Source organism: Talpa occidentalis, unplaced genomic scaffold (assembly GCF_014898055.3).
Source record: "Talpa occidentalis isolate TD23 unplaced genomic scaffold, MPIMG_talOcc4v2.1 talOcc4.9, whole genome shotgun sequence".
In the NCBI taxonomy this organism is placed as follows: domain Eukaryota; kingdom Metazoa; phylum Chordata; class Mammalia; order Eulipotyphla; family Talpidae; genus Talpa; species Talpa occidentalis.
Genome location: NW_023605305.1, coordinates 77239937 through 77265095, shown reverse-complemented (window position 1 = coordinate 77265095; position 25159 = coordinate 77239937). Strand labels below are relative to the sequence as shown.

Here is a 25159-nt window from a genome sequence, read left to right as displayed (position 1 = left end):
CTATTTCCCTCCTGGCCTGGCGGCCCCTACCCCTCCTTAACAGGGGCAGGTTCAGGGGCCCGGTGCTCTCCCTCCCATGCGCCCCCATGCCCATTTGCACAGCTGCCCAGGTACCCCCAATCGTGGGGGGGGGTCACAGGGAGGGGTAGCGGGACCAGTCCCTGTATCTATTTAAAAAAGTGATGATGTAATATATTGGGGTAGGGGGATGTCGATTGCCCTGGGCCTCATCTTAGCATTTCAGGTGATGGGGGAGCCCAGGGCTGGGGAGACCTGGAGCCTAGCTCCAGGGAGTGAGGACAGTGTGGCCTCCCCCATCCCCCCTGCGGCTTCTCCACTCAGTGCCTTAGAGGGGGAAGCAATCCCCCCTCTCCTGTACCCCTCCCCCTGCTCCCCACCTTGGTGTAAGCGACAGGAAGAAATAATAATAATTTAAGATTCACATTTGTGTCTACCTTTGGTTCTTTTATTGTGGAGTTGGTGGGAGAGATCAAGAGGAGCCGGAGATGGGACACAGGGCCTGGGGATTCTGAAGCTGGGGAGGGGCTGCTTTGGGAACAGAGGATTACTGAGGTGTCAGGGGTGCTGAGGAGGCATGGGAATGCTGACAGACTGGGTCTTAGGTGGGTGCAGCTTCCTGTGCCTCCTCTGCCTCTGCAGGGGCCTCTTCTCATCCTGGTCACTAGTGGGGAGAGGAAGGGGGAGTGGTCTGACCACAGCATGGTTTTCACAGGTGCAACCCTGCCCCCGCCCCAGCTGTGCAGATGTGGCTCCTCTTATTCACCAGCTGTGGCTACTCTCACAGAGCCCAGGGATGGGGGAGGCTGAAGATACCTAATGATTTTTAGCCTGACACTGAGACACAAGTGGGCAATGACTTGCCCAAGGTCACAGGCATAGTAAGGGTAGAATGTAGTGACCTTGGTGATAAAACTTGCTCTAGGCTTAAGCCACCAATCTGGCAACCCAGCTTTTAACTCCCCTGAGCCCTCCAAAACCTCTAAAAATAAAGTTTTGCTTCCCTTACAGCCTCCCCATTCCTTACTCCTCCCCTTATCCCATTCACTGGGCAGTGTGCGCTGCAGCCTTCCCAAGCTGAGGCAGCTAGAGTCTGGCCCATGGGCTTCGCAGAGTCCCTGGCTACCCCAGTAGCTGCACCATGCTGGCTGCAGCTGCCTCCAGGCCCGCCAGACACCCAGCCACATTCACTCTTGCTAAGGCTGGTGCCAGCCTTTGACGGTTGTGCAGCCCAGCGTTCTCACTGGAGAATCCATTCCACTCCCTGGCCCTTCAATCGTGAACTCCTTTATCTCTACTCACAAAACTCTCCTCAACCATGGCCACTCACTGGATTTACGAATTCTTCCCTGACCAGGCCCCATTCCCTGTGTCCCTCCTGGCCCCTGCCTCTGCTCAGACACCTCATTGAGCATAGACCCTGGACCACCCCTGCCACTCCAAGAGAAGGGTTTCGGTCCCTTCTCTTCCCCAAGGTCTGTCATCTCGGACACTTACTGAAGACACCCTAATTCTCTGCCCACCTTATCCTACCTCTGACCTGCCCAGAGAAAGCCCTTGACCCTCAAATCCTCTTCACTCGTTTGACAGAGGAACTACATATTCAAGCCCCCTAACTACAGGGCTATTTTCAACATCATCTGGGCCTTCATTGCCACCTGGAAATCCCTTCACCTCCCCAGTCAGCTTCTCTGCACAATCCCCAAGGCAGGTATTTCAACCTCCACCACCCACTCCCTGAAACCTTTATTCCACTCCCAGCCCCCTCCTTTGCTCTCAGCAGGCACCTTGGCCTCCTACTCCCCTGAGAAAAGCCAGGCCACCAGCCTGGAGCAAGCTCAACTCTGCTCAGAGGAGCATGCCCTCTCCCCTCCTGTCTTGAGCAAGTCTGCTCATCTCCAAGGTCACACTGTCCAGTGCCCCTGGGCCCCCTCTCATCTGCATCCCTCTCTCCCCAGTGCTCTCTTTCACCTGCTACATGCCCAACTCTCCCTCACTTTGGATAAAGACTTAGTGCTGGGTCCCCTCAAGCAGCTCCCTTGGGGTGTGAAGCTAACTCCCTCCTCTTCACCATTAAGATTCCTTTTTTAAACAACAGCAGTTATATTTAAAAAAGGAATTGTTGAATTTCTTGCGACAGTGATATGGAGCCGCCTACCACATTTCTGTTTCTGAGTCTTCTCTACCAGCCAACCTCAAGCAATGCCTGGAAAGTCGACCCACCAGCCGCTCCACTGACCCCTGGGGCTCCATGCTCAGTGGCCACTCTCCACTCTTCACCCTTCCTGATCACCTCATGCCATAGATATGCTTGGATCTCTCACATTCTCCAATCTCACCCCTCCTGGTTTGTGACTAGGACCCTCAGGGTTCTGTTTCTGTCCCATTCTTTCCTGTCATGCCCTTCACCAGAATGATCTAGCTCATTCCCCTTCTTGTCTCACAAGATACCACTACTACACCTCCCACTAGAGCCCTGCCCCTTTCTAGGTGTCCCCTGCATGTCCCCTGTACATCTCCAGCTGGACCCCCTAAGACCTCAGAGTTCTCCAAATCCTCTTTCCCCAGAACCTTTTCCTGCTTTCACACTGACACTGCCCAATGTAAGCTCAGAAATTCCAGTCCTTTGCACACACACCCCACCCTGTGGCCATCACAGCTCTTTCTGAACTAAGAGGGCCTCCTCTCTTGTCTCCTGCTCCTGCCTGGCTCTACTCTGCCTTCTTAGTTTATTGTTAAAAGTACAAATATGTACAAGTCACTTTCCAACCTGAGGTCTTCAGATGGCAAGCGAAGCCCTCCCCACCTTTGCCTTCCAGCCTTATCTCCCACATTCTCTGAAGTCTCTGCCCAGACACCCACCCTTCCCTCAGGCTCCCCTCTCCTGAATGTCTCACATTCTCCTGCCTCCCCCTGGAATGCTTTTCTCCTCTCCTCAGTCTAACAAATTATCAGGTTGCCCCCAACCCACTTCTTTTTTTCACCTCCTCTTTGAAGCCTTCTTTAATACAACCCACCCCAAATTGGTTGTTCTGTCCTCTGTGCTGCCCACAGTTTGCTTCTCTGCTTGAGTTGGGTGTTCTCCCTTCACTCGGTGTCACTTTTCTATTTGCTATTGCTCTTCCCCACAGTTCAATGGGCTCCTCCAGTCAAGGGTGCTGAGCAGGCACCCACCTTTCATTTCCTCCTTTCATCTCTGTTCCCAGTGCCTGGGGGGGGGGGGTCAAGGCCCTCAAGAAGCCCCTTGTAAGTATAACAGGGCATGCTCAAGCCCCAGCTCCTACTCCCAACTCACCTGAGCTCCGAACTGGACTCTGATGAGAGGCTCCTGCCCAGTGCCTCTTGGAGTCGTCTTCGCAGTACCTGTGCCTGCTGAGGGTCTTTCCTTCGAGCTGCAGCCAGCCATAGCCGGGGGCCCTCTTCGTCACTGGAGTCCCTGGGGAAGCCTCTCATTTCAGTGGCCCACAGAGGTCCCAGGGACTAGGGGGGTGGCTGGTCCCAGTGCCCCCCCAAATCCAGCGACCACATCGTGCTGGAGACTCACAGCTCCAGGTCCAGCTGCCCCTGGTGGGTAAGAGGGGATGCACACACAGAGCAGGTGTTGTCTAGGAGGCGGAAGCAGGTGGCACAGAAGAGACCTGGGGGAGGCCAGGAGGGAAGCAGTGACGTTGAGCTAACCTACCGGGTTCCTGGCTTCCAGCCCTCACCTACACCACTGGGGGTGGGGGAGATAACCTTGTCCAGCAGTGTACTAGGGACTTGAGGCAATGCCACCTGCATATCAATTCTTTTCACATGGGGAAAAAAAATGAGCTTCCGGAGGGTTCCATGTAAATGAGGATGTGCATAGGAATGAAGGCAAGGGTGCAAAGGTGAGGTACAGGACGTGTCCACAAAGACAGGACTACATGGATTGTCACAGGCAAATGTGCTGAGTTCCAGCAGAGAAGCACCCTCCCAGGAGTCTTACCTTTGCAGCCTGGGGTACTGCAGGACACAAACTTCTCTATGTCACGCTCGTCCTGTGGCTGCCCGCAGCCCAGGCAGTAGGTCTGGTGCAGCCAAGACTGCTTAATAAAGGGAACCAGGCCGGGGCACCTGAGGAGATGGGTCCCAGACTCAGCAGACCAGCCCCGCAGCCCACCCTTTTCCCCGCTCCAGCACCAACCTCCAAATGTCAGCTAGTCCTTCCTGAAGTCTGACCTCCATCCCTCTCATTGAAGCAGCCGCCTGTCCTCCTCCTCCCTTCACTCCCCACCCCTAACAATCTTCATTCCTAATTCTACCTTCTCAGTGCATAAAAGGCCTGGGATGGGCACCCTACTCAAGCAAGCCTGTTGACACTCAAGGAGAACAGTGATCCACTGACCTCTGGCTCTTTTACTCTCCCTCTCACCCCCACCTGTAAGGAAGGACAGTGGGCTCACCACTTGGTCAGCACCTGGAGGACACTCGTGTGGCCCAGGTCAGCTGCCCGCCGCAGCACTGTTCGGTGCAGGGCAGCCGACTGGTTGGTTCTGTGACTCAGTAGTTCGTTGTAGAGGTAGGAGATCCTCTCCTGGTGGCGGGTAGATCAGGGATGGAGTCCCCCCTTGTTCCTGTTTCGCCTGTCTGCACCCACCCTTAATCCCTCCCTTTCTCTCTGAGCAACTTTTTTTTTTTTAATTTTTTTTAATAGAGGCATGTTTTATTTTATTTATTTATTTGTTTGTTTGTTTATACATGCACTGGGTACAGTCAGAAGCGCGGGAGGGTGAGAGAATTCACCAGAGCCAGAGCGGGGAGCAGAACAGGCAGAAGGACCGAAGTACACTGCTGAGGGGAGCAGCGGGCGGCAGGAGAGGTCTGCGCGCCATGTGGGACCCTCCTCTGGTGGCCGGGGAGCAGCCGGGGATCGAACCGGCGCCGCAGAGTCCGCAGGCAGCTTCGCAACCCAGCGCTCAACCGCTGCGCCACCGGGGAGGCCCATCTCTCTGAGCAACTCTTATGAAGCCTCCAGACTTGACTCAAATGCCCCTTCCCCTGAGGAGCCTCCCGACCTCCCTAGGCAGAGGTGCCCATCCTTCCCCCATGCCCATGCATTTATTCTTTCCATAATAGAAACACTGGTTAATGGCCTTGTAATGACTTGTTAAAGGCCTTTCTCATCCAAGACTATAAGGTCCAGCCTGTCTGCTTCACCTTGGCATCCTTGGCAGGCCACATGGGGACTGGCATATAGTGACTGCTCAATAAAGGGTTCATAAACAAGAAAACAGGGCCTCCCTGGTGGCGCAGCGGTTGAGCACTGGGTTGCAAAGCTGCCCGCAGCCTCTGCAGCACCGGTTCGATCCCCGCCGCTGGGCGAGGGTCCCACATGGCGCGCAGACCTCTCCTGCCGCCCGCTGCTCCCCTCAGCAGTGTACTTCGGTCCTTCTGCCTGTTCTACTCTCCGCTCTGGCTCTGGTGAATTCTCTCACCCTCCCATGCCTCTGACTATACCCAGTGCTTGTATAAATAAATAAATTAATTTAAAAAAAAAGAAAAGAAAACAAATAGCCAGTTTCTAGCTACACCTCAACATGCTGCCAGGCCCATGTGGCCCCCATCCCCGCCATGGTTTTAACGAAACTTTGGAGGCAGGCTCTGTCCCAGGAAGCCCTGCCCACAAGAGGCACCATTTCTCTCAGCCCCATCTAGGGTCCAGAGCCTATTATTCAAGCAGCTGGATTTTGGGTTCAACCAAAGGGAAGAGAGCTGACACTGCTGAAGGACTCTTAAGTACCCGGGACTTCCTAGAGCTTATAGCACTGTGAAGAGGGAGTTGCAGACTGGCTCTGGGGCCCTCACCTGCTCCCGAGAAGGGTAGTAACAGGCACAGATGACCCGTCGTAGCCGACTCACATAGTTGCCAAACAAAGAGACGAAGAAGCACAGGCCGTACATGATGCCTGGAGCACAGTGGGCACAGTAAGCCACTGCATCCCTCTCCCCCTCCCAGCAGTCTGCCCCTGGCATCCCAAATGGCCTGTGCCCCCTCAGTGCCCTCAGGGCTGCGGTTGATACCAATGGCGAGGTAACTGGAGCTGTCAGGCTCAGAGGGATGCAGGGCACAGCGCTGCGACAAGATGCTGATGTTGCCTTGCTGCAGGACATCAAACGCCGACACCAGATCCTGGTAAATCCTCCCGGTATAGCCGACGCCTTCCACAGTTATGGAAACTAATACAGGGCCTGGCACAAGACACACTGTGAGGGATACTCATGGCAGTGCCCACTTGACCATGCCAAAAAGCCCCCACCTTCTGGAGGGCGGACAGTGGAGCAATGCCAGTCATGGGGGGGGGGGCAGGGTTAGACCCTCAACTAGGGCTGTGGCTGCCCCAGTCCCTTCAAGGTACCCTGAGACATAACCTCAGCCATGGCACCAGGTATAGCTGCCTGGCATTGGTGCCTGGCCTGCCTATCCAAGCCACCAGATCTGAGATGACCTTAGTGTCAGGGAGTCCACTTCCTGCCTCCATAATTGCCTGACAGCCTTTAATAACAGCGTTTGCTAAGCAATGTAGCAGGCACTGGACTCAGTGCTTTCCTGATTGTTCAGGGCGTTTTGTTGATTTTTCTTTGGGCCCATGGTGCACAAGATTAGATGAATGATATTCTATGGTTCGTGCAATGCTCTCTCTCAACAACCTACCAGGCGTTCAACACCCCTGGTCTCACTCCTTAGGGCAACTTGGAGAGGTATCTACCATTATTATCCCATTGTCTACCACTATTATCCCATTCAGACGAGGAAGCTAAAGCCTTTCAAGGCTAAGCAACTTGCTCAAGGTTACCACCTGGTAATGGGCAGAGCCGGAATTTGAACTCAGCCAACCTAACTCTAGAACTTATGTTTTTACCTACTCTGTTGTGGTAGAGCCTTGAACACAGGCGTGACTAGACAGAGGCTGGAGATGGAATAGGAGCAAAGTCAGGGACTTGTGACTGACAGTGCTTTGGGACACTCAGGCCAGCCCCCAGGATTTAGGGTGGGAGAGACACTGGTGGGGGAGGGAGGTGTTGCAGGCTCACTGCGGGCCACGACCTCCCCTTGCAGCTGATGCCGGGCCAGATCCAGCACCCAGAAGACAGAGTAGTCCAGGAAGACCAGGAGCAGCACAAGGAGGAGGTGCCGGATCAGGTTAAAGGTCGCCAGGAAGTAAAAAACTTGCTCCCGCTGGGACAAGAAGATGGAGCCTGGTTGGGGGAGGGATAGTCAGGAAGATGCTTCCCAATTGTCCTACCCACCAGTAGCCAATTCCTGGAGAGCTCTCCTTCCCGGAGGAGGGGGTTCCTGCAGCTGTTCCAGCTGGTCTCATTTGCAGAAGCTGGGAGGATCCTTGGGGAAGGGTGGGAAGCAGCTCCATGGCTGGAGGTAGAGGCCTAGCAGCCGTATGGGCTCTCCTCCCTCTGGCCCTGCCTATGCCAGCAGTCTTCTGGGCCCTCACCTGGCTGGATGTAGTGTGTGGCCTCCTGGGCACTGAGTGGCATCACGGTGGGTAGTCCCGCCTTGGTGCGCACCGCCTCCATACGCAAGAAGCGGCTGGTGATGTAGACGTTGTCGAAATGATCCCAGCTCAGGTAGCAATACCGATAATGTAGGGCTCTAGTAGAGCACAATGAGGCCCCTGGGGACCTGGACCAGACCCACAAGACAACACCCTCCCTACCTTCCACCATTCAAGACTGCAGCTTCCCAGGGTTCATGGGATGGACTGCCCCAGAGCCTGAGCCCCCACCCCTGCCCAGCCCCACGCCCCAGGCCCTCACTGGAGGTAGAGAATGGTGAGTAGTAGCGGTGTGGTATAGCCCATCAGAGCCAGGGCCTCCCGGAAGTGGTGCAGCTTCGTGCTGACGGCCTCGTGGAGGTCCAGCGCTACCTGGGACAGGCTCCGAGAGGCATTGAAATCCACGGAGAAGTGGTGGTTGGCTGTCACGTTGAACTCGAACTCTCTACGCACCCGATTAATCAACCACATCACAGCTGGGGCAGCGGGTCCAGGGAGATGGGAGCAAAAACAGGAGGGACAGAGCTGCACTCAGGGGAGGAGCCTGGCACAGCCTATAGACCAGCCAGGAACCCCTAGTGCTGCGATCTGTGGGAGCCCGAAGAGGGGATGACACCGCCACAGCCTGCAAACTTCATGCCGCCATCATGCCTCTGCAAGATGATCTCAGCGGGGCAGGAGGCCCTGGCTGTATCCCATGCCTTCAAAGCCTCTGCCTCTCTGGGCTTCAGTTTCCTAATGTGTACAGCACGGACACTGACTGTACCAGTGTACCAAGGGGTAACCTTGGGGGTCCTTTGCTGCTCTTGACTCCCGTCCTTGGACAGGGAGCACTCCACAGGCTGGGATTACTCCATGCACTGGGAGTGCTCCATGGAGGGGGGCACTACATATCAGGCTTAGGAGGGGTCACTTACGGGTGCGGACGGTCTTCTTCAAGAAGGACTGAATGTGCTTGGGGATGACACAGAACACCTGGGCCACTGAGAACCAGAGACCAAGTGTCAGGAGGGGTTGAGATGCCGTTTGCCTCCAGGGATGTCCTTGCAGGCCTCTTTTGACTTTTCACCTTTCCTATAGGCCTCCACATGGGTTCCTAAAAACTTCCCTATACTACTCTGCCCCTCATGTTGATCCCATCCTTAGCTCCCTGCCCTATACTGTGCCCAGTAGCCTTATTGTCCCATATTTATTGCCCCCATGGGTCCTCTGGGCCTCCCTCCCTCACTGCCCACTACATGGGTCTGGGCACCAGTGCTGCCAGTAAGCCCCTGGCTCTCTCACCACCAGCAAGTCCACAGAGCACCACCTTGAAGGGTACGAGAATAAAGCACATGGAGCTGCTATGCGCCATGATCTTCATGCAGTTGTCCTTGCCTTCGTCAAAGACCCGTGTACACTTAGAGTGGGGGCTGCCCAGCTCGGAGTTGCACACGTCGCCGATGTGCAGGAGCCAGTACCAGACGTTCCGCAGAGCCCTGGCTGGGGAGACTGCAGGGTTGGCACCCGGGGCCGCCTGGCATCTGGGCCAGAATCCAGGCCAGGGGCCTGCAACATCTCTTTGGGGGGTTGGGAGAAACCAAGACAGAACCCAGAGCTGGAGAGGCTTGTGGTCGGGGCCTCGCCGGATTATATCAATGGGAATTAGCACCAAGTTGCCGCCCAAAAAGTCCTGGACAAGGGTAAGGGTAAAGAGACTGGGGAATTTTGAGCCATCACCGCCCCCCCCCCAAAAAAAAAGAAAAGAAACAAACCAGGCACAATAATGTGCTGACCTACATGCTTCACGCCATCCATGATTGACCGAAAGAACTTGCGTACCCGGTCAGCCACCTCTTTGGCCCTCTGGACAATGGCTTTAATCTTGTTCAGCGCACCTGAGAGGTGGAAGGCAGCGGCACTGTGGGGTCTCCTCCTCTGGGGGCCATTGCCTCTGGGTAGGGAGTGGAAGGAGGGCTGCCATGGTGGGGGCAAGCCTGTAGTGAAACCGGCCAGAAAGCAAGGCGAAGAGGGCGTCTAACTGGGTGATTTGAGCTTAGGGCCCAGCACTAGCAGAGAGAGAGAGAGAAAGCCAGAGGACTGTGAAAAATGAAGGGCGAGGAGTCACGATAGCCTTACTGATGAGGGGCTGCTTGGCCCGCTCCAGCATTTCAGCCGTCTGGTTCAAGGCCAGCTCGGTCCCACAGGCCACGGCCTCACTGGCCCGGGTGAAGTTGCGCAGGGTGTTGGCACAAGGGCCTTGCAGCACCAACCCAAAAGCAGCCACCAAGAGCAATGTCCGGCCCTGTGCTGCAGGAGACAACTCCTTCAAAACCAGGGCCCTCACACCCGGCAGCCTAAGCAAGTCCTTGACCGAAGCCTTTAGGCTATTTCCTTCAACATGCTCCCTCTGGGGCCTCCCTGGTGGTGCAGGGGTTAAAGACAGCACTATCAAGCTGTCACCAGCCACTGCAAGCCTGAGTTCAATCTGATCCCCAGCTGGCCAGGGAGCAACCCACAAGGCGCTGCAGACCTCAGCAGTGTATTTCATAGATCTGTCTGTTCTGCTCCCCACTTTCTCTGGTGAATCCTTTCACCCCCGTACCTCTGGCCTATACCCCAGTTCTTGTATGCATAAATAAATGAATAAATCTTTAAAATAAATAAATAAATAAAAATAAAGTCCAAGTAGTTAGAAATTAAAAAAAAAAAACAACATGCCCCCACCCACCGCCCCGGGCCCTGCCCCTCCCACTGGGTGCCAGGCTTACTGGAGAAGGCCTGGGGCAACAACAGGAAGACAGTGACTCGGACTTGGTTGGAGAATGCCATGCCCAGGCTAAGGAAGGTGCCCAAAGTGAGGGTGCCCACCAGGCAGCCCCAGGGGCTGTGTCTTTCCACCAGCAGTTCCAGGAGTCCATAGACTGTGGCCAGGGACAAGCCTAGGATAAAGGCCGCTGTGCTTCGAACCACAGCTCGAGCACGGCTCGGCTCCTCCGTCACCACAGGGTGCACAGCAGCCTTCATGGCCTTGAGCATGGCTGCTGGGACCAAATGTTTACTGTCTCTAAGTGATCTGTGACTCTTAAAGGGTCCTAGAATTCCTCACCATATTCTAAGATTCTGGGAGGCTTTTATTGGACATATCTTAGAACTCCTTGCTCAGTTCCAAAGACTGGGGGGAGGAAGAGGGAGTCGCTTATCTCCTTCCTCATGCCTCAGAGCAGAGGGATTAAGACACAGACCTCAGACAGGCTATGGGTGAAGAGACAGAAGCAGAACCTCACATCCAAGGATGTCCTTGAGGGGACTGCTGGGATGAGACGGCTCTCCAGACCTGTGAACATGAGACTTCACCAGAATGGAGCAAAAGGACAAAGCAAGCTACCCCACACCAGTGAGTCAGTCCCCAGAGACCTGGCCCCTTCACAACATCTCCCAGGCCCCATGCCTCTCATCTAGTCTGCCCTCAGGAATCTACCCCTTCCCCAACTTTTGGGATGCCCCAGCCTCCATCCCTTTACCCAGTGCCTAGGCCAACGTAGCTAGCCCTTTCTCCTCTCCATCATGCCTGCCTCCCACGTCCTCATCCTCTTTCCAGATTCGCCAAGTTCCCGCCACCCTCATCCAGGTTCCCTGGAACTTTATCCCCTGCCCACCCCCCAATCCTAATAAACCACTTCCCAGGCAGAAGAGTGGGGTGTTGGCCCTGCTAGTTAAACACTTCTGTCCCCCCCCCCGCCCCCCCGAAGCGATACACAGGTTCCTGAGCTGGGGGCTGCCCAGCTCCTGTAAAAGATTCCTGTGGCGACAGCCAGGAGAGTTTCCGGTAGCTGCTATCTTGCTGGGGGCAGGCACTGGAGGTCTCCTGGCTATAGGTGAGTGTGGAGCAGAGGCCCAGGGTGGGACCCTCTTTGGACCCTTGACTTAACTCTGTGCCCTAAGGTCTCTTTCAGCTCTTGGTGAATCCAATGAACATCTATGAGGAACAGAAGATAATGCTGTTGTACGGCTTGGCAGGTTAGTGCTGGGTAAGTCCCATGGAGCATGGCCCAGTCCAGAATGCCCAGGGAGTGTGAGCTAGTTTCTCCTGTCCCAAAGCCTTGTATTGGGCTCTGAGGGGAGATGGAGATGGAAAGGAGACAGACCCCAGCCCTTGGAAGAAGCCACAGTCCTTGCCCTCAAGAAGTCTCCCCAATTTGAGGGACTCCCTATTACTTGCATAATATAGTTCAAATCCAAGCCCTTCATAATCCTCTCTCTCCTGACCTGACTAGCTTCTGTTTGTTGCTCCTCTTGATACATTAAATTCGTTCATTCATTCAGTATGGACTGAGCACCTGCTGAGGATTCAGCAGTGACCAAGACTGACAAGCTCCCCACTCTTTTGGAGTTTACATTCTAGTGGAGTTAGACAATAAATGAGCAAGAAATAAATAGCATTTCAGATGGTGACAGGTGGTATGAAAAAATTAAACCAGAGGGTTGCAATGGAAAGGGGCTTGGGAGCTGCCTTAGCTTGAGTAGTCAGAGGATGCTTCTCAGAGAAGGTGGCCTTTGAATGAAGACCTTATATCAGAGGTGTTGGGCTGAAAGAACAGAAAACTCACCCAAAACTAGTTTAACCCTAGAGGAAGTTTATTATCCCATGGAATAAGTGTCAAGGCAGAGTGGATTTTGGATAATTCAGCTCAGTACACCCATCAAGGACCCAGGTTCTTTTCAGTCTTTTATCCCTCTGCCATTTTTGGCCTTTCAACCACTGCTCTTCAGGTTATGAAATGGCTGCAGCAGTTCCTAGCATCACCCCTTCATACAACAATGTCAAAGACCGAACATTCCTTCCTCATGTCTCTTAAGAACAAGGAAAACTTCCCTCTTGCCCAGCCAACTCCCCCTCACACATCGTGGGTCAGCCCAGGAGCACATGCTCATTCCCAAACCCATCCCAGGTGCTGACGGAACTGGCAACAGCAGCAGTTTATTGACTGAATAAACCTCTGCAGGAAACCAACAGGAAACTACTTGCTCTCTGACCACCGTATTCAAGTCTGTTCTCCCAGGTTAAGACCTTTTGAGCAGACTCTTAACTTTCTGGTTATTACTATTTAGAAGTCCTAATCCTGCTTTAGTAGTTATGACTACTGTTAGGACTTAAAAGGGCCAATGCAGTCTACATCAAAACTCCAACTTCAAGATCATTCTCAAGCATCTTCCCTCCTTACCTCTTCAGGCCCCTAGCAGGCCTGCTCCCTGACATTGGAGATGGGGGAGTGGCCTGCTCCTTCCTTTTTTTTTTCCACTTCCTTCCCCTTCTGGTTCTTCTGATGTTAGAAAGGGGATTAGAATAATTAGAGGAAAAGGTTCAAAAATGTGAAGCTGCTGATACCATTCTAATGTGACTGCCAGTCGCTCTGTGGCAGGCACTCACAGCCTGCTTGTCTCAGGCTACTCACAATCCCCTTGAGCCTCTTTGCACCCTCACAGTGCTTAAGTTTCTGCTGAGGGCAGTTCTTTTGGATGACTTGGAATGAAGCTCCCCAGGACCCCTGCAGGCCACCCATGGCCTCTTCCCTAAGCAGGCTTGTGGCTGGGCAGCCTCACCAATGACTTGAGGCCTGCTGCTCTGGTGGGCGCCCTGGAGTGGCCCTACAAGGTTCCACACCTGGGCAGAAGTCCAGTCTGGGTGGAATGGCAGGTTCCTCTTCTCCCAGCCCCAGTCTCTGAAGGGTTCTCTCACTTGGCAGGGGGAAGTAAACTCCCATTCTTGCCATAAATGCATCCCCTCTATCTGCCCTCTCCAACCACTTCTCTCTACTTCCAGAAAATTCTGATTTCTGATCTTGTCTTTATATAGACTGATTGGGGTAGAGGGATGAGACAAGTTTTGATCTTTGGTAAGCCCAGGGAGAATACCTGCAGCCCTAAATCACTCTTTGGAATGTAGGGTAACTGTTGGTCAGTGGTCATCCCCAGTTGGAGCCTTTGGCCACAAGGCCAAGACCACAGAACAAGCCCCTTTCAATGTCCAGTTACACCATGACTGTGTTGAATAGATCCAGATTTACCTGCAGGGGCTGGGCACGGACAGCCCAGTACCCTTGAACAAAACCCAAGTTGCGTTAGCAAGGGAGAAGGCAGAACAAACTGTTGGGTGGCACCTGATAGGGTTTGCAGCAAACCTGTATGACGAGGTGGCACCAGCCAGGTGAGGCAGGGGGGAGGAGCGCTCCTGGCAGGGGGAGCAGCTAGGGCAAAGACCTGAGATGAGAGTGAGCTTGGCTTGTTCCAGGAACAGCAACAGGCTGTGTGGGCAGACCTGGTGGGTGCAGGGCTGCATTGCATGAGGTCACGTCAGCGGACAGGCAGGGGCCAGAGTGCAGGGGCCATTGCTAGAGTCAAAGGATTTAGGCCTTTATCCCAAGCGTGGTGGCAAGTGATTGGATGATTTGAAGCAGGGACGGGGGACATGATCCGAAGTAGGTCTTCACAAGATCACTCTGGCTTCCTGGTGAAAACTGAAGACTAGGTTAGCAAGAGAGGAAGCAGGAGACTCATTAGTCTCAGGGAAAATGATGGAGACTCTGTGAGGGCAGTAGAGCTGGAAGGAAGTGTCAGCACTTGGGGTTTGTTTTGGCAAAAAAATGCTCTGTCAACACAGGAATCTTCTAGGTTCCCTGACCAGCTTCTGCTGTCCCTCTGGCCTGGAACGCTGTCTGCACCTCCTAACAACGCTTACTCATCCTCCAGTCCCAGCTGACACATCATCTCCTTTGTCCAGCCTTCCCAGCCCCACCCCTCCCTGCAGAAATCCCCGCTCCCTGCTCGGCTCCCACAGCGCTTCCTAAGCGCCTCCCTGGTGCGCTGCTGGCTGTAGTCATTTGTTTATTCGTCTGTCTCTCTCCCTGGATTATGAGCTTCCAGGAGCTCGCTGTCTCCATGAAGAGACCACAGGGAGACACATGTGAAACTGCTAAAATATACCAGGAGGCACACAATTAAGGGCTATAATCAGGTGTGTGCTGTAGGTGTCAGCATGCAGGGAATGTTGGGGTGGCTCTGCACCTCTGCCCACTCCTCAGAGCACCACTGCCTGGCTCCAGAATTTTTCTCTTGTTCTCTCAGCACGTGGGGTATGTGTGAATCCAGCCAGGAGGCAGGAGCACTGGTCCCCTTCCCTAACACAAAGGTGCACACATATACACACACACAAGATTGATGACCAACCACAACTGTTCGGCCTCTACCCAGCTCTACAGGCCCGTGCAGAGTTGGCACACGGATGAACTCTATAAATGGCTGTTGAATGAACAAACGAATGAATGAGCAGCCTGGATGGCCTCTCAGAGTCAGGATAAATGGGACCCAGGGCTGCATGGTGGTGGTTCTGTTATAGAGCAACCCCGATATTAAACGGGTTCCTGGCTGTGGGTCCTCACCCGCGCGCTTTAAAGGGGCTTATGAATACTCTACTACAGACACACGCAAAAGGGTTAATAAAAGGTTTATTTACAAGAGAAAAGGAAATAAGGAAAATGTACAACTCAGGGAGAAAATAGGGAAATAAAGTCTTTAATGCGTCCTACCCGATCCAACGACCTGGAAACCCAAAGTCACTCCCAGAGCTGGCCGGACGCCGCGAGCTGGCGGAGAGCCAAAATGGAGAGACCCCCAAAGCCCACGTGTCCGCCTTTTGTATCCACCTGGCTGCTTAACCCCACCCTCAGGTCCCAGCCACCTTCCCTTTGGTGGTGATGGGATTTGGAGTTTGGAGTTCCCAGTGTCTTTGGCTTTGACCTTGGGGGTGGGGTGTGAAGTCCACAAAGCCTATATGGAATTTGCTTTGGGACATCCTTTTCCCCCTAACAGTTCTAGCAAGGAGTTGTTGGGGATGGGTTCTCTGGTAAAACTGAAACTCACTCTGCCTCACCACCCTGTGGCTCTCTTGACAGGCTTGGGGGCCGTGGGCTGGGGCACTTCACCTCATATCCGCTGTGCCAGTCTCTTGCTAGTGCCCAAGATGCTGGGCAAAGAGGGCAGGGTCTTTGTGCTGGGATATGCCTTGGCTGCCATCTACGAGGGTGAGTGTGTGTCCTGGGTATTGAGGCCTGGGTAGGAGGCCATCCTGGGGCAGTGAGGCTTGGTGAAGGATAAATAAGGGGTGGGAGCTACTCCCAGCTGCCCATCTTGCTGTGTGTCCCTAGAAGAATTCCTACACATCTCTGGGCTTCCTTAGTTTTTAACAGGTGAAAAAAATCAGAGGTTGACGGCCTCCCTGGTGGCCTCAGGGTTAAGTCTAGGGCCCTCCGCAGAGGCCTGAGTTCGATCCCTGCCAGCTAACTCACAAGGCACAACAGACCTCTCCTGTCTCACCTGCTGCTCCCCTCAGCAGTGTAGTTCAGTAGATCTGCCTGTTCTGCTCCCCACTCTGTCTCTGATGAATCTTCTCAAACCCCTCCCCTCTGGCCTACACCCGGGTTCTTCTACACAAAAATAAATAAATAAAATCTTTAAAAAGAAAATATTAGAGGTTGAATGAGATGATCTCTCCCAGGCTCTGGGTCCCATCATTGTACCATTCTAGAATGGCATGAAGATTAGGAGCTCGAGGTGGGCTCCAGAAAGTGAATTAGCTTTAACGGGAGCTGATCTACCAAGGGCCTCTTCCCCCAGGACCACTGAGCAACCTGAGGTACAACCTCAACGAGGTGATAGAGTCTCTGGGCTGCGTCGTGGAGCTGCAGATCAACAATACCCGTGCGGCCTGGCGTGTCTCCACGGCCCCCTTGAGGGCAATCTTCAAGGACCTGATGGTCAGGACCCTGCAGGGCAAGAGCTAGGGCTCCCTTTCCCATGGACTTCATGTGGGAGCTGTGACCCTGGGTTTGCAGTGTCATGATGGGGGCACTCCTGGCCTTTACTGTAGGATGAGTCCTGGTCCTTGGGCACCACGTGTTGGAGGGCCCCTGCCCCCAGCACTGGGATAGGCTCCACCCGAGCACCAAAAATATCAGAGATTGGGGGCCTGGGTCTTGAGGAGTTTGGAAGATTTGAGAGAGGGGGGATGAGGGAACTGGGTATTGGAGGGCTAAAGACTGGAGGTTGGGAGGATGGAGGAAGTTGATGAGCTGGGGGGAGAGGGACTGAGAAGTCAGTGACATGGAGATGACAGAGTGGGAGAGAGCAGCATGAGGTGTGAAGTCCAAGGACTGGGGCGATCTTTGACTAGCAAGGATCTGGGGTGGGGGCCTGAGTGGGAGCTGGGAGCCTGGGAGGTGAGCGAGCAGAGGTGTGAGGCAGTAGAGGAAAGACTTCCTGAAGCTTCTAGAATTAGACCAGGGATCTCTGTAGGCCTGGGTAACCGCCCAAAGCTTAGCTAATGGGGGAGACAGACAGGCCCTCAGATGCTCTGAAGTCCCATTCTTGACTTGTGTGCCCCATGCCCCCTCCATCCTCTCCACCTTCAGAGCAACAAAGAATCACTGAAAGCCGAGACTCAGGACATCCTCAAGTCCTTTGAGAACCTGGATGTGCAGGTGAAAGGTGAGGTGGGCTACAGGTCAGAGGACGCCGTGGGCTCACAGGAGACAGGCCACAGGGCACAGCCCCTCCGAGCCCGCCTCTCCACTCAGAAGATGTACGAGCTCAAAACCAAGCTGCGCTGCTCCTGTGAGGAGTGTCCGGGGGCAGGGCGGGAGTGGGTGGGGGGGGCTCCAGGGCCAGACGTGGGGAGCTCAGGCCCTTTGCCCCTTCCCGCAGATGTGGTGAGCAAGGCCATCTCCAGCTGCCATGATTGGTTTAACCAAAAGCATAAACAGTGCATGCAGCGCATCGGGGTCCCGCTCTTCAACTTCCTGCTCTGCCTTCCCATGAAGTTCAAGTTCTTCTGTGACATTGCCAAGGGTCAGCACAGCAGCAGAAGGGTGGGGTGCACCGAGGGTAGAGAGTTGAATCCTTGGGGACCACTGGTAGGTGTGGGGGCAGGAGAGTGTAGAACTCGGCACCCTCTAAGCCTGGCCCCTCCACTGACTGTTCTGTGACCCCAGCTCTGAGTTTGAGTCAACACAATGACGGCATAATAGTGCTTATCTCATTAGGAGTTTTTGAGGATTTAGGGAGATAATAATGTGAAGCAGGTAACAGAACTGGCACTATAAATTGCTAAATGTTGGTTATTATTATTCTGGTCGTAGACATGTGAAATGATGGGGACTGGGGACGAGCAGGCTCTGTTCTGGGAACAGGCATGTAAGGAAAGTGGGTGTGGGAAGACCCACCATGGTAGAAAGTCATGGGCAGAGAGATAAAAACAGAACAAAGAAGATCAAGGTTGGGGAGGCTGGCAGGAGGTTGTGGGGGGCCCCTGACCTGGCCCCACTGCCCACAGTGATGGAGATTTGGTGCCGCAGTCGCATCCCAGTAGAAGGCAACTTTGGGCAGACCTATGACTCCCTCAACCGGTCGATTCATGGCCTGGATGAGGAATTTTCAGCCACTATTGACATCAAGGTAGGAGGCAGGGGCTTGGGTGGTGGGGAGGGCATGAGGAAGGGCAGGTGAGAGGGCCTGGCCAAGTAGTGAAGGCAGGGTCAAGGAGGGGTTGACACCGGGTGACAATGGGGGGAGGGGGCTTGGGGGTGAGAGAGCAGGGAGCCTATCGATCTTTCCTTGGGACAGAATGGAAAATCGGGGGTGATACTAGGCACAGGGGTGCTATGTCAAAGAGGGTGGCGCCCAGCCCAAAGCAGTAACTGCTGAGAGAGTCAGGGGGCCCCGGGAGGAGCCTGCACGGAGACTCTGGGTCCGGGGTGGGAGGAGGCAACAGGACACTGAACCCCCCACCAGGAAGAGAAGCAGGCTGTGCTGGTGGGCACCAGCCCAAACTGGGAAGATGTGAGCACCGAGGTGGGCGACTACGTGAGACGCCAGGAGGCCCAGCTGGAGTGGTCCCTGGGGCTGCTTCGTGCACTGCTCTCCTGCACCTTCCTGCTGGTCCTGCGAGCGTGAGCCACCCCCACCCCACCCCACCCCCGCCCCGCCCCACCCCACCCCGCCCCTGCTGCTTTGGGGTTGAGCCCTGCCCAGGGTGGGGGTGAGGGGGGCACCAGGAGACAGAAGCACAGCCCCTCCCCCTTCCAAACCTGAACATGAATCTTCTTGTGTCTGTAACTCTGCCTTTTTATCAAGTTGAGCTCCTTGCTTACACAAAGTAAAGGAAACGGGGACGTTTTGTCAGGAGAAATGCTACCCATGTCCCCAACACCTTAAAAGGACAACTGTCTTCATTTATCTACCTTCTTCCAGCCTTTATCCCAACGTTGACTTTTTTACTTTTTGCTTTGACTTTTGATTTTTTTTCTTGCCCTTCATATTCCCCTTGGCTCTGACTTTGTGCCATTTTTATCGTTCAATTCTGCTTTCATTTTCTCCCGCCTGCTGCGTTGGCAGCTACTTTCCCTCCATTTGGACCAAAGTCCCTAACCCCACCCAGCCTGGCGTCCAGCTGGGCTGTCCCAGCCTCACTCTGTTTCCCTGCTGACCTCTGGACCCTCCATTTCCTGTCTCCACCCCCACATGCCTGAGATGGGCAGGGGATGGGCAAGGGCAGCTGCAGGGGCTCTCACTCAGTCTGCAAATTTGTGGGACCTAGAATGACTGCAAGTGAGTGGTTACGTGTGTCCCCAGGGTCCCGTGGGAGGACAGATGTGGAAGGGGCATATTCTTGTCCGCAGGAAGCTCTTGGTGTAGGGGAGGCAAGAGAGACCCCATAAAACAGAGGTGGTTCAGGGGCTGTACTAAGGATTGGCTCTCATGACAGGTGTGGGAGCTGAGGCAGCGCCCCTGGAAGGGCCACAACTGGGCTGTAAGGGCTACGGATGGGGAGCTGTGGTCAAGGAGAAGGAGGCTGTTCTCTTGGAGGAGGACCCCAGCATCTGTGGGATGTGGATGGCAGAGGTTGGGGTGGAGGACTGGGCTGAAGTTAGCATGGCCAGAACAGTCTGGAAAGCCCTGATGATTACAGGATGGACAGGGGCTGCAGGCCAGGGTAAGTCAGAGTGGGGCGTGGCAGGAAGTTGGACCGAGATGCATGGAGGAAGGGGAAAAGGGTAGCAGGTCTCAGAGCCAGCCTGGGGAGGGAAGGAAGGAGGCACAGAGTCAAATCCACTTCCGGGCTTTCAACCTGGGTGAGGTCACTCGCTGAAGGGGCAAAGCTGGCAAGAGGGCAGGACCCAGACTCAGGAGACCAGACACAGCAGCTGTAGGTCTCTCCACAAGGGGGCGCTCGCAGCCTTTCTACTTGTAGTTCTCGCTCTCTTACAGGCAAAGATGTGGATTTTACAGGGTCCCAGAACCAACAGCATTGGAACTTAACTTTCACAGTTTACAGAGCTTATTTAATGTAATGTTACAGTTTTAAACACATTTCCAACAATTAACATTTTCCCCCAGGAAAATGGGACTTCGGGAAATACACAGAGAGCGATTTAGGCTCACTCATACTGGCACGCACGTGCGCGTGCGCGCACACACAGAAAGCACTGGTACACTCAGAGTGTATCGGGGAAAGGGGAAGGGGGGTCGGGCATGGGTTTTGCTTGAGGTGACCTCCAGGAGATGTATGTGGGCTCACCGGAGAGGCAGGAACTGAGAGGTAAATGTGGGGGTCAGAACAAGGTCAGGTGACTCCGGCCTTAAGAGGCTTTTGTCTCTGTGCATTCGCTCCTGCTGTCTCCTCTGCTTGCTCTGTACCCTGCAAGAGGCGCCTCACACACATGCACTTGCATGACCCTCCCTCCAGCACCTCTGCCGGGTCTCATCTGTCGCAGGTCTGTCTTTCAAAGGACCCTAGGCTGCCGGAGGACAGGGTGGGGTCTTCTCCTAGGACATAACTGGTGCAAGAGCAATCGACTGTTGGGCTGGATGACGTGCTCTAGAAAGCGTATGATTGAGGTGGGGCCGGTTATGTCCACAGGTGCTTCACCTATATGGACAGCTATAATGAGGACATTCGCTTCGACAACATCTATATCAGCACCTACTTCTGTCAGATTGATGAACGCAGGAAAAAGCTGGTGTGTGAGCCCAGCCCTAACCTAAATGCCTGCTGTGCACCCTCACGCTCTAGTTGGGGAAAGGGAAAGAGGAGGGGCCCCTTGCTTTCCTCAAGGTGTGGCTATTTTTCCAGGGCAAAGAGACTCTGCTACCACTCCGCAAAGTGGAGGAGAAAACCGTCATCTTCCCCCTCAAACCTGCTATCCAGGCCACGGAAATGAAAAATATGGTGAGGATGGCATGGGGCAAGCCCCCAGGAACCCACTATAGACAGAGACCTGAGGGGTGGAGGGCAGAGGTGTTGGTGGCCCCACACCAGGCCCTGCACCCCTAGTTCCATCCTGCCGCTCCTGGGCAGGGCAGGGAGCTATTAGAGACGGTGCCTGTCCTGCTGCTGCTGCTGCTGCTTTGCGTCCTGGACTGGGCGCTCTTCTCCATCTTTGACACCATCCGCCAGCACTCCTTCCTGCAGTATTCCTTCCAAAGTGAGCCCACACTCCCCTCACCCCAGGCCCCATGCCTAGGAGACTCCCCACCCCTCCCAGAACTCCCACCCCAACTCTTTCCATTTTGTCACCTCCTTCTGTGTCTCAGGTCCTCCCTGTCTTTCAGGATCTAATCGCAATCCTGTAACCTGACAGCTGTCAGTGGGGACCTCCCCCAACCTTTTCATCTCCAATAGTGGGGGTAGTGTTTAGTGAATCCCAGAGAGTCCTGCTCAGCTCAGGAATATTTCTATGCCTGAGCTTCTCCCCCACATCCAGAGCCTCTCTTGTCTCATTCCCTTCCCTCCCTCTCTTTCCTGACCCCACCATATCTATCCTGGCCTCAGGCAGTCATAAATTGGAGGTGAAGGTCGGGGGAGACTCCATGCTTGCCAGGATTCTTCGGAAGACTATTGGGGCCCTGAACTCCTCCTCCGAGACACAAATGGAAATGAGTAACACACGTGAGTGGTGCTGGAAATCTGGATTGGAGAAATTGAGGGCTGGGGGCAAGGGTCTTTCCAAAGCAAAGAGTTGGGGGCTGGCCTTGAGTGTAGAGAGCTGCGAGTCAGATTGCTCTGCTTAAGGAGAGCAGAGAAAGAAACAGCAGTCAGGCTTGTGGAGCAGGAGAGCGACAGTCTGGGTCACAGGAGTCTAGAGAGTGTCCCAGCCCTCAGGAGCAGCGCTGTCCAACAGAACTTTCTGTCATAACAGACATTTTCTGTCTCAGTGCCAGGTTGAGCAGTCCCAGGTCTAAGGGACACAGTACTGATGGTGCAGCTCTACAGGGCAAGAGGCAGGCAGACCAGGGCCACCCCGCTGGGATGGGGAGTTCTACCAGGCAGCACTGGCCTTCCTCTGGTCCTGGCCAGGATCCTCACCTGCCTGCCCCTGCCCGCAGTCTGCCTGCCCCAGCCCGTGCGCCTGGACACCAAGGCCTATTTCAGGGCTGCGCTACCCATTGGCCTGCTGCTGTGTCTCTGCCTGTTGCAGGCTTTCGGCTACCGGCTCCGGAGGGTCATCTCAGCCTTCTTCTTCCCCAAGGTGCGCCCCTCCCCAGACCTCTCCACCCCTACACATGCATACGCAGGCCCATCCTCACCCCACTCCCTACCCCAACCCCATCTTTAGGGGAGACCTGCTTCCTCAGCATTGTGACTATCACTGGCCCCCTCTCCCTGGCCCCAGAGAGAAAAGAAGCGGATTCTGTTCCTCTACAATGACCTGCTAAGGAAGAGAGCAGCCTTCACCCAAGTGAGGACGGCTGCCATCATAAGGCGGGCACAAAAGCGGAGCGCTCAAGTGAGTCCAGGCCCACACTTGCTGGGTCCAAGAACTGACCCAGCAACTGGGGGAGAGGCATCTCCCTCCAGTCTACCTAGCATCCACCAAGGTCCCAGGCTTACAGGGGCTCAGCGAGCCCCTGCATGTTAAGGTCACCTATGGTCCCACATTTGGAGATTAGGACCGTGGCCATCTCTGTATCCAAGATTCAGCCCAGCCTAGTGGATCATGGAGATGCTGGCAGATTTGACAGTCTGCTCAAAGGAAAATAAGAGGGATTTATCAGGAATACAGAGCCCAAGGCGAAGCCACAAGTTCTACTGGAGGGCTGCGGATCAGAAACTCAGTACAATTCAGAGGAGCAGGACAGGCAGCCTGGGGGGCAGGAATTATACGGAAAGAGCATGGAGTCAGAAGAGCCAAGTTCCAGTCCACACTACCACATTAAGCTGCAGTGTGACCTTAGCCATGGTCATCACCACACCAGTTACTTCCTCCGACAAATAGGGGAGTTGGACAGATCTGGAAGGCCTGCTCTCTAGAGAATGGTGTAGATGGGTCTGGTGTGGGGCTCTACACAGCCAGAGGGCCTGTGTTTGAGTCCTGGCTCCTCCCCTTATTGTCTGACAAGTGTGTGATCTTGAGCACTACTAAAACACTGTGCCTTGATTTTTCCCTTCTGTAAAGTAGAATGAATGACTCCCACTGGTTGTTGTGAGGGCTGAATGAGTTTCATTTTCATGTTGCAGGCACGCAGTAAGTTCTCTACTTGCATTAGTAGTTATTGTGTGACCCTAGGCAAGTGACCACCTCAGCAAGCTTTGGTTTTCTCACTTGAGAAAGAGATGATAATAACAATATCTTCCTTATGTGGTTAGTGTAGAAATTGAGTAAGTTTACTTAGTTTCCTAGGTCATAGCCCAGCATTTATATATATATATATATATATATATATATATATATATACTTTAGAGTGGCATCCAATTTTCATTTAATCAACCTTAACCAAACTCATAAAAACAAGAGACTGTGTTTGCTTAACTTTTCCCCCCCGCGTCGATTCCTTATCCCCCCGATGCACAATAGGGGCTGAGTGAATGTCTAATGAAAATACCCATGGTCTGGTTCTGAAATAACTGAATTTTGATGGGCAGATGGATGGATATGTGAAGGGTATTCTTTCCAAGTAGAGGGAATAGGATGTGCAAAGACTCAAGAGTCCAAAGGGAATAATACCAAACGCCAGGGCTAGTTTAAGAAGCAACTGGCAGAGAGGATGCAACATTCAGGAAGGGGAGAGAGCAGAGGCCAGAAAAGGACCAGATTATGGAAGGCCCTGAAGACCAAGTCTACGAGTTTAGACTTTTGGCAGGCAGTGGGGTGAAATTTCTTGAACAAAGAGTGACCAGGTAAAGCGGCTTGTGGAGAAACATTCCTGGCAATTGTGCATGTAGTGGGGAGCATAAGGAACCAGGCTTGGGATTTGGAATCAGGGTACCTGGGTCCAGCCAGGTTTGTTTATTATCTGTGTGCCTATGGGAAAGTCACTTAACTTTTATGAGCTTCATCTTTCTCATTTGCAAAGTGGGGGACACAATAGTGATATCTTATTTACCCTAATCACTTCTCAGCCCCATCTTAAATGAGAACAACATAAGACTGATTTATGGGAAAGTGCAAATGATGGTTGTTGCTGTTACTAGTGGGGCTGAGTCCAGCTGCATCCTCCCCTCTCCATCGTGGAAGTGGGGATCAGAGGCTCTCTAGAACCCACTTCCATAGTACCCTTGTCCTTCAGGGGTCATCTCTGCCCAATCCAGCTTCCTCCAAACAGGTGACATTGTCAGGCCTAGATATACTGGATTATTAGTGCTGTACAGTTGGGCCTCCCCTGGTGGCAGAGCGGTTGAGCGCTGGGTTGCGAGGCTGCCCGCAGCCTCTGCAGCGCCAGTTCGATCCCCGGCCACCGGCAAGGGTCCCACCAAAAAAAAAAAAAAAGTGCTGTACAGTTGCCCTGAACCCCTCCATTCCCCACTCGCTCCCTAACGGGCTCTAAACCCTCCTCGCTTCCCAACAGCGCCACCACCTGGTCGAAATCCTGCACGGCCGCTGCCCGCTCCTGCGCCGCTGGCTGGGCCGGCGCTGCGTGGTGTGCGATGCCGCCGAGACGCCGAAGTCCTACGTGTGCCCGACCCCGGGCTGCGAGACCGTGTACTGCCCGACGTGCTGGGCCGACATGCGGCAGCGGTGTCCGGTCTGCACGCCCCCGGAGCTGTCCTCCCCCGCCTTCGGCGACAGCGACGAAGACGCTACCTACGCGGAGTGAAGGGCACACGGCTCGCCTCGCAGCCCGCGCCCTCCTGGCTAATAAAAGCGTGGTGCATCCCTGCCGCCGCGACGTGCAGGGGTCCGCGGGAGGGGGGCTCCGAGCTGCCGGCCCCGCAGCCGGGGCCCGGCTCGCCCGCCTCTGCAGGGGGGGCCGCGGCCGTGAGCAAAGCTGTCAGCGAGGGGTACGGACCCAGAGCCGGGAGACAGGACGCCCGAGCGGGTCAGACTGGTTCTGGGGTGCCACCTCGCGCGGCGGCCGGAACGCGGCGGGGCCCAGCAGCGCCCGCGGAGCCGGGGTCGCGGGCCGGGTCCCCGCCTCCTCGGGACCCGGCGGCCGGCGCGGGCGGGGCGCGGCGGGGGCGGGGGCGGGGCTGACTCCGGCGGGTGGGGGGCGGGGCGGGGCCTGGCGGCGGCGCCGCGCGCCGGGGTGAGCGGAACAGACCGGCCGCCGCGACTTCTCCCAGCACCGCCCGGCACCTG

At 54.7% G+C, this 25159-nt stretch overlaps 2 protein-coding genes across 5 annotated transcripts; one reads left to right on the top strand and one right to left on the bottom strand.

Moving 5' to 3' along the window:
- Positions 1 to 448: 448 nt before the first annotated feature.
- On the bottom strand, positions 449 to 10613 carry DCST2 (DC-STAMP domain containing 2). 2 transcript variants are annotated; one of them, XM_037498239.2, is made up of 15 exons: positions 10301 to 10613; positions 9669 to 9839; positions 9326 to 9427; positions 8835 to 9032; positions 8468 to 8533; positions 7813 to 8026; positions 7491 to 7648; positions 7075 to 7239; positions 6064 to 6231; positions 5848 to 5948; positions 4446 to 4576; positions 3989 to 4116; positions 3563 to 3656; positions 3314 to 3454; positions 449 to 682 (listed from the first exon to the last, which is right to left on the bottom strand). In XM_037498239.2, the coding sequence occupies exons 1-15, from the start codon at positions 10566 to 10568 to the stop codon at positions 577 to 579; spliced, it is 2211 nt and encodes a 736-aa protein (XP_037354136.1). In that variant the 5' UTR covers positions 10569 to 10613; the 3' UTR covers positions 449 to 576. The 2 variants fall into 2 exon arrangements, with proteins under 2 accessions (XP_037354136.1, XP_037354137.1); XM_037498240.2 differs by lacking the exon at positions 9669 to 9839.
- A 58-nt stretch (positions 10614 to 10671) lies between these two features.
- Positions 10672 to 24736, top strand: DCST1 (DC-STAMP domain containing 1). Of its 3 annotated transcripts, XM_037498245.1 has the most exons (16): positions 10672 to 10926; positions 11282 to 11407; positions 11475 to 11549; positions 15482 to 15610; positions 16203 to 16342; positions 16997 to 17198; positions 17289 to 17432; positions 17917 to 18038; positions 18375 to 18532; positions 20503 to 20602; positions 20716 to 20811; positions 20941 to 21067; positions 21415 to 21531; positions 21969 to 22111; positions 22256 to 22369; positions 24429 to 24736. In XM_037498245.1, exons 1-16 carry the CDS (start codon positions 10743 to 10745, stop codon positions 24675 to 24677), a joined length of 2226 nt encoding a protein of 741 aa, XP_037354142.1. In that variant the 5' UTR covers positions 10672 to 10742; the 3' UTR covers positions 24678 to 24736. The 3 variants fall into 3 exon arrangements, with proteins under 3 accessions (XP_037354142.1, XP_037354138.1, XP_054547644.1); XM_037498241.1 differs by lacking the exon at positions 11282 to 11407 and having other exon boundaries at positions 10683 to 10926; XM_054691669.1 differs by lacking the exons at positions 22256 to 22369; positions 24429 to 24736 and adding an exon at positions 22199 to 22249 and having other exon boundaries at positions 10683 to 10926.
- The last annotated feature ends 423 nt before the right edge of the window (positions 24737 to 25159 follow it).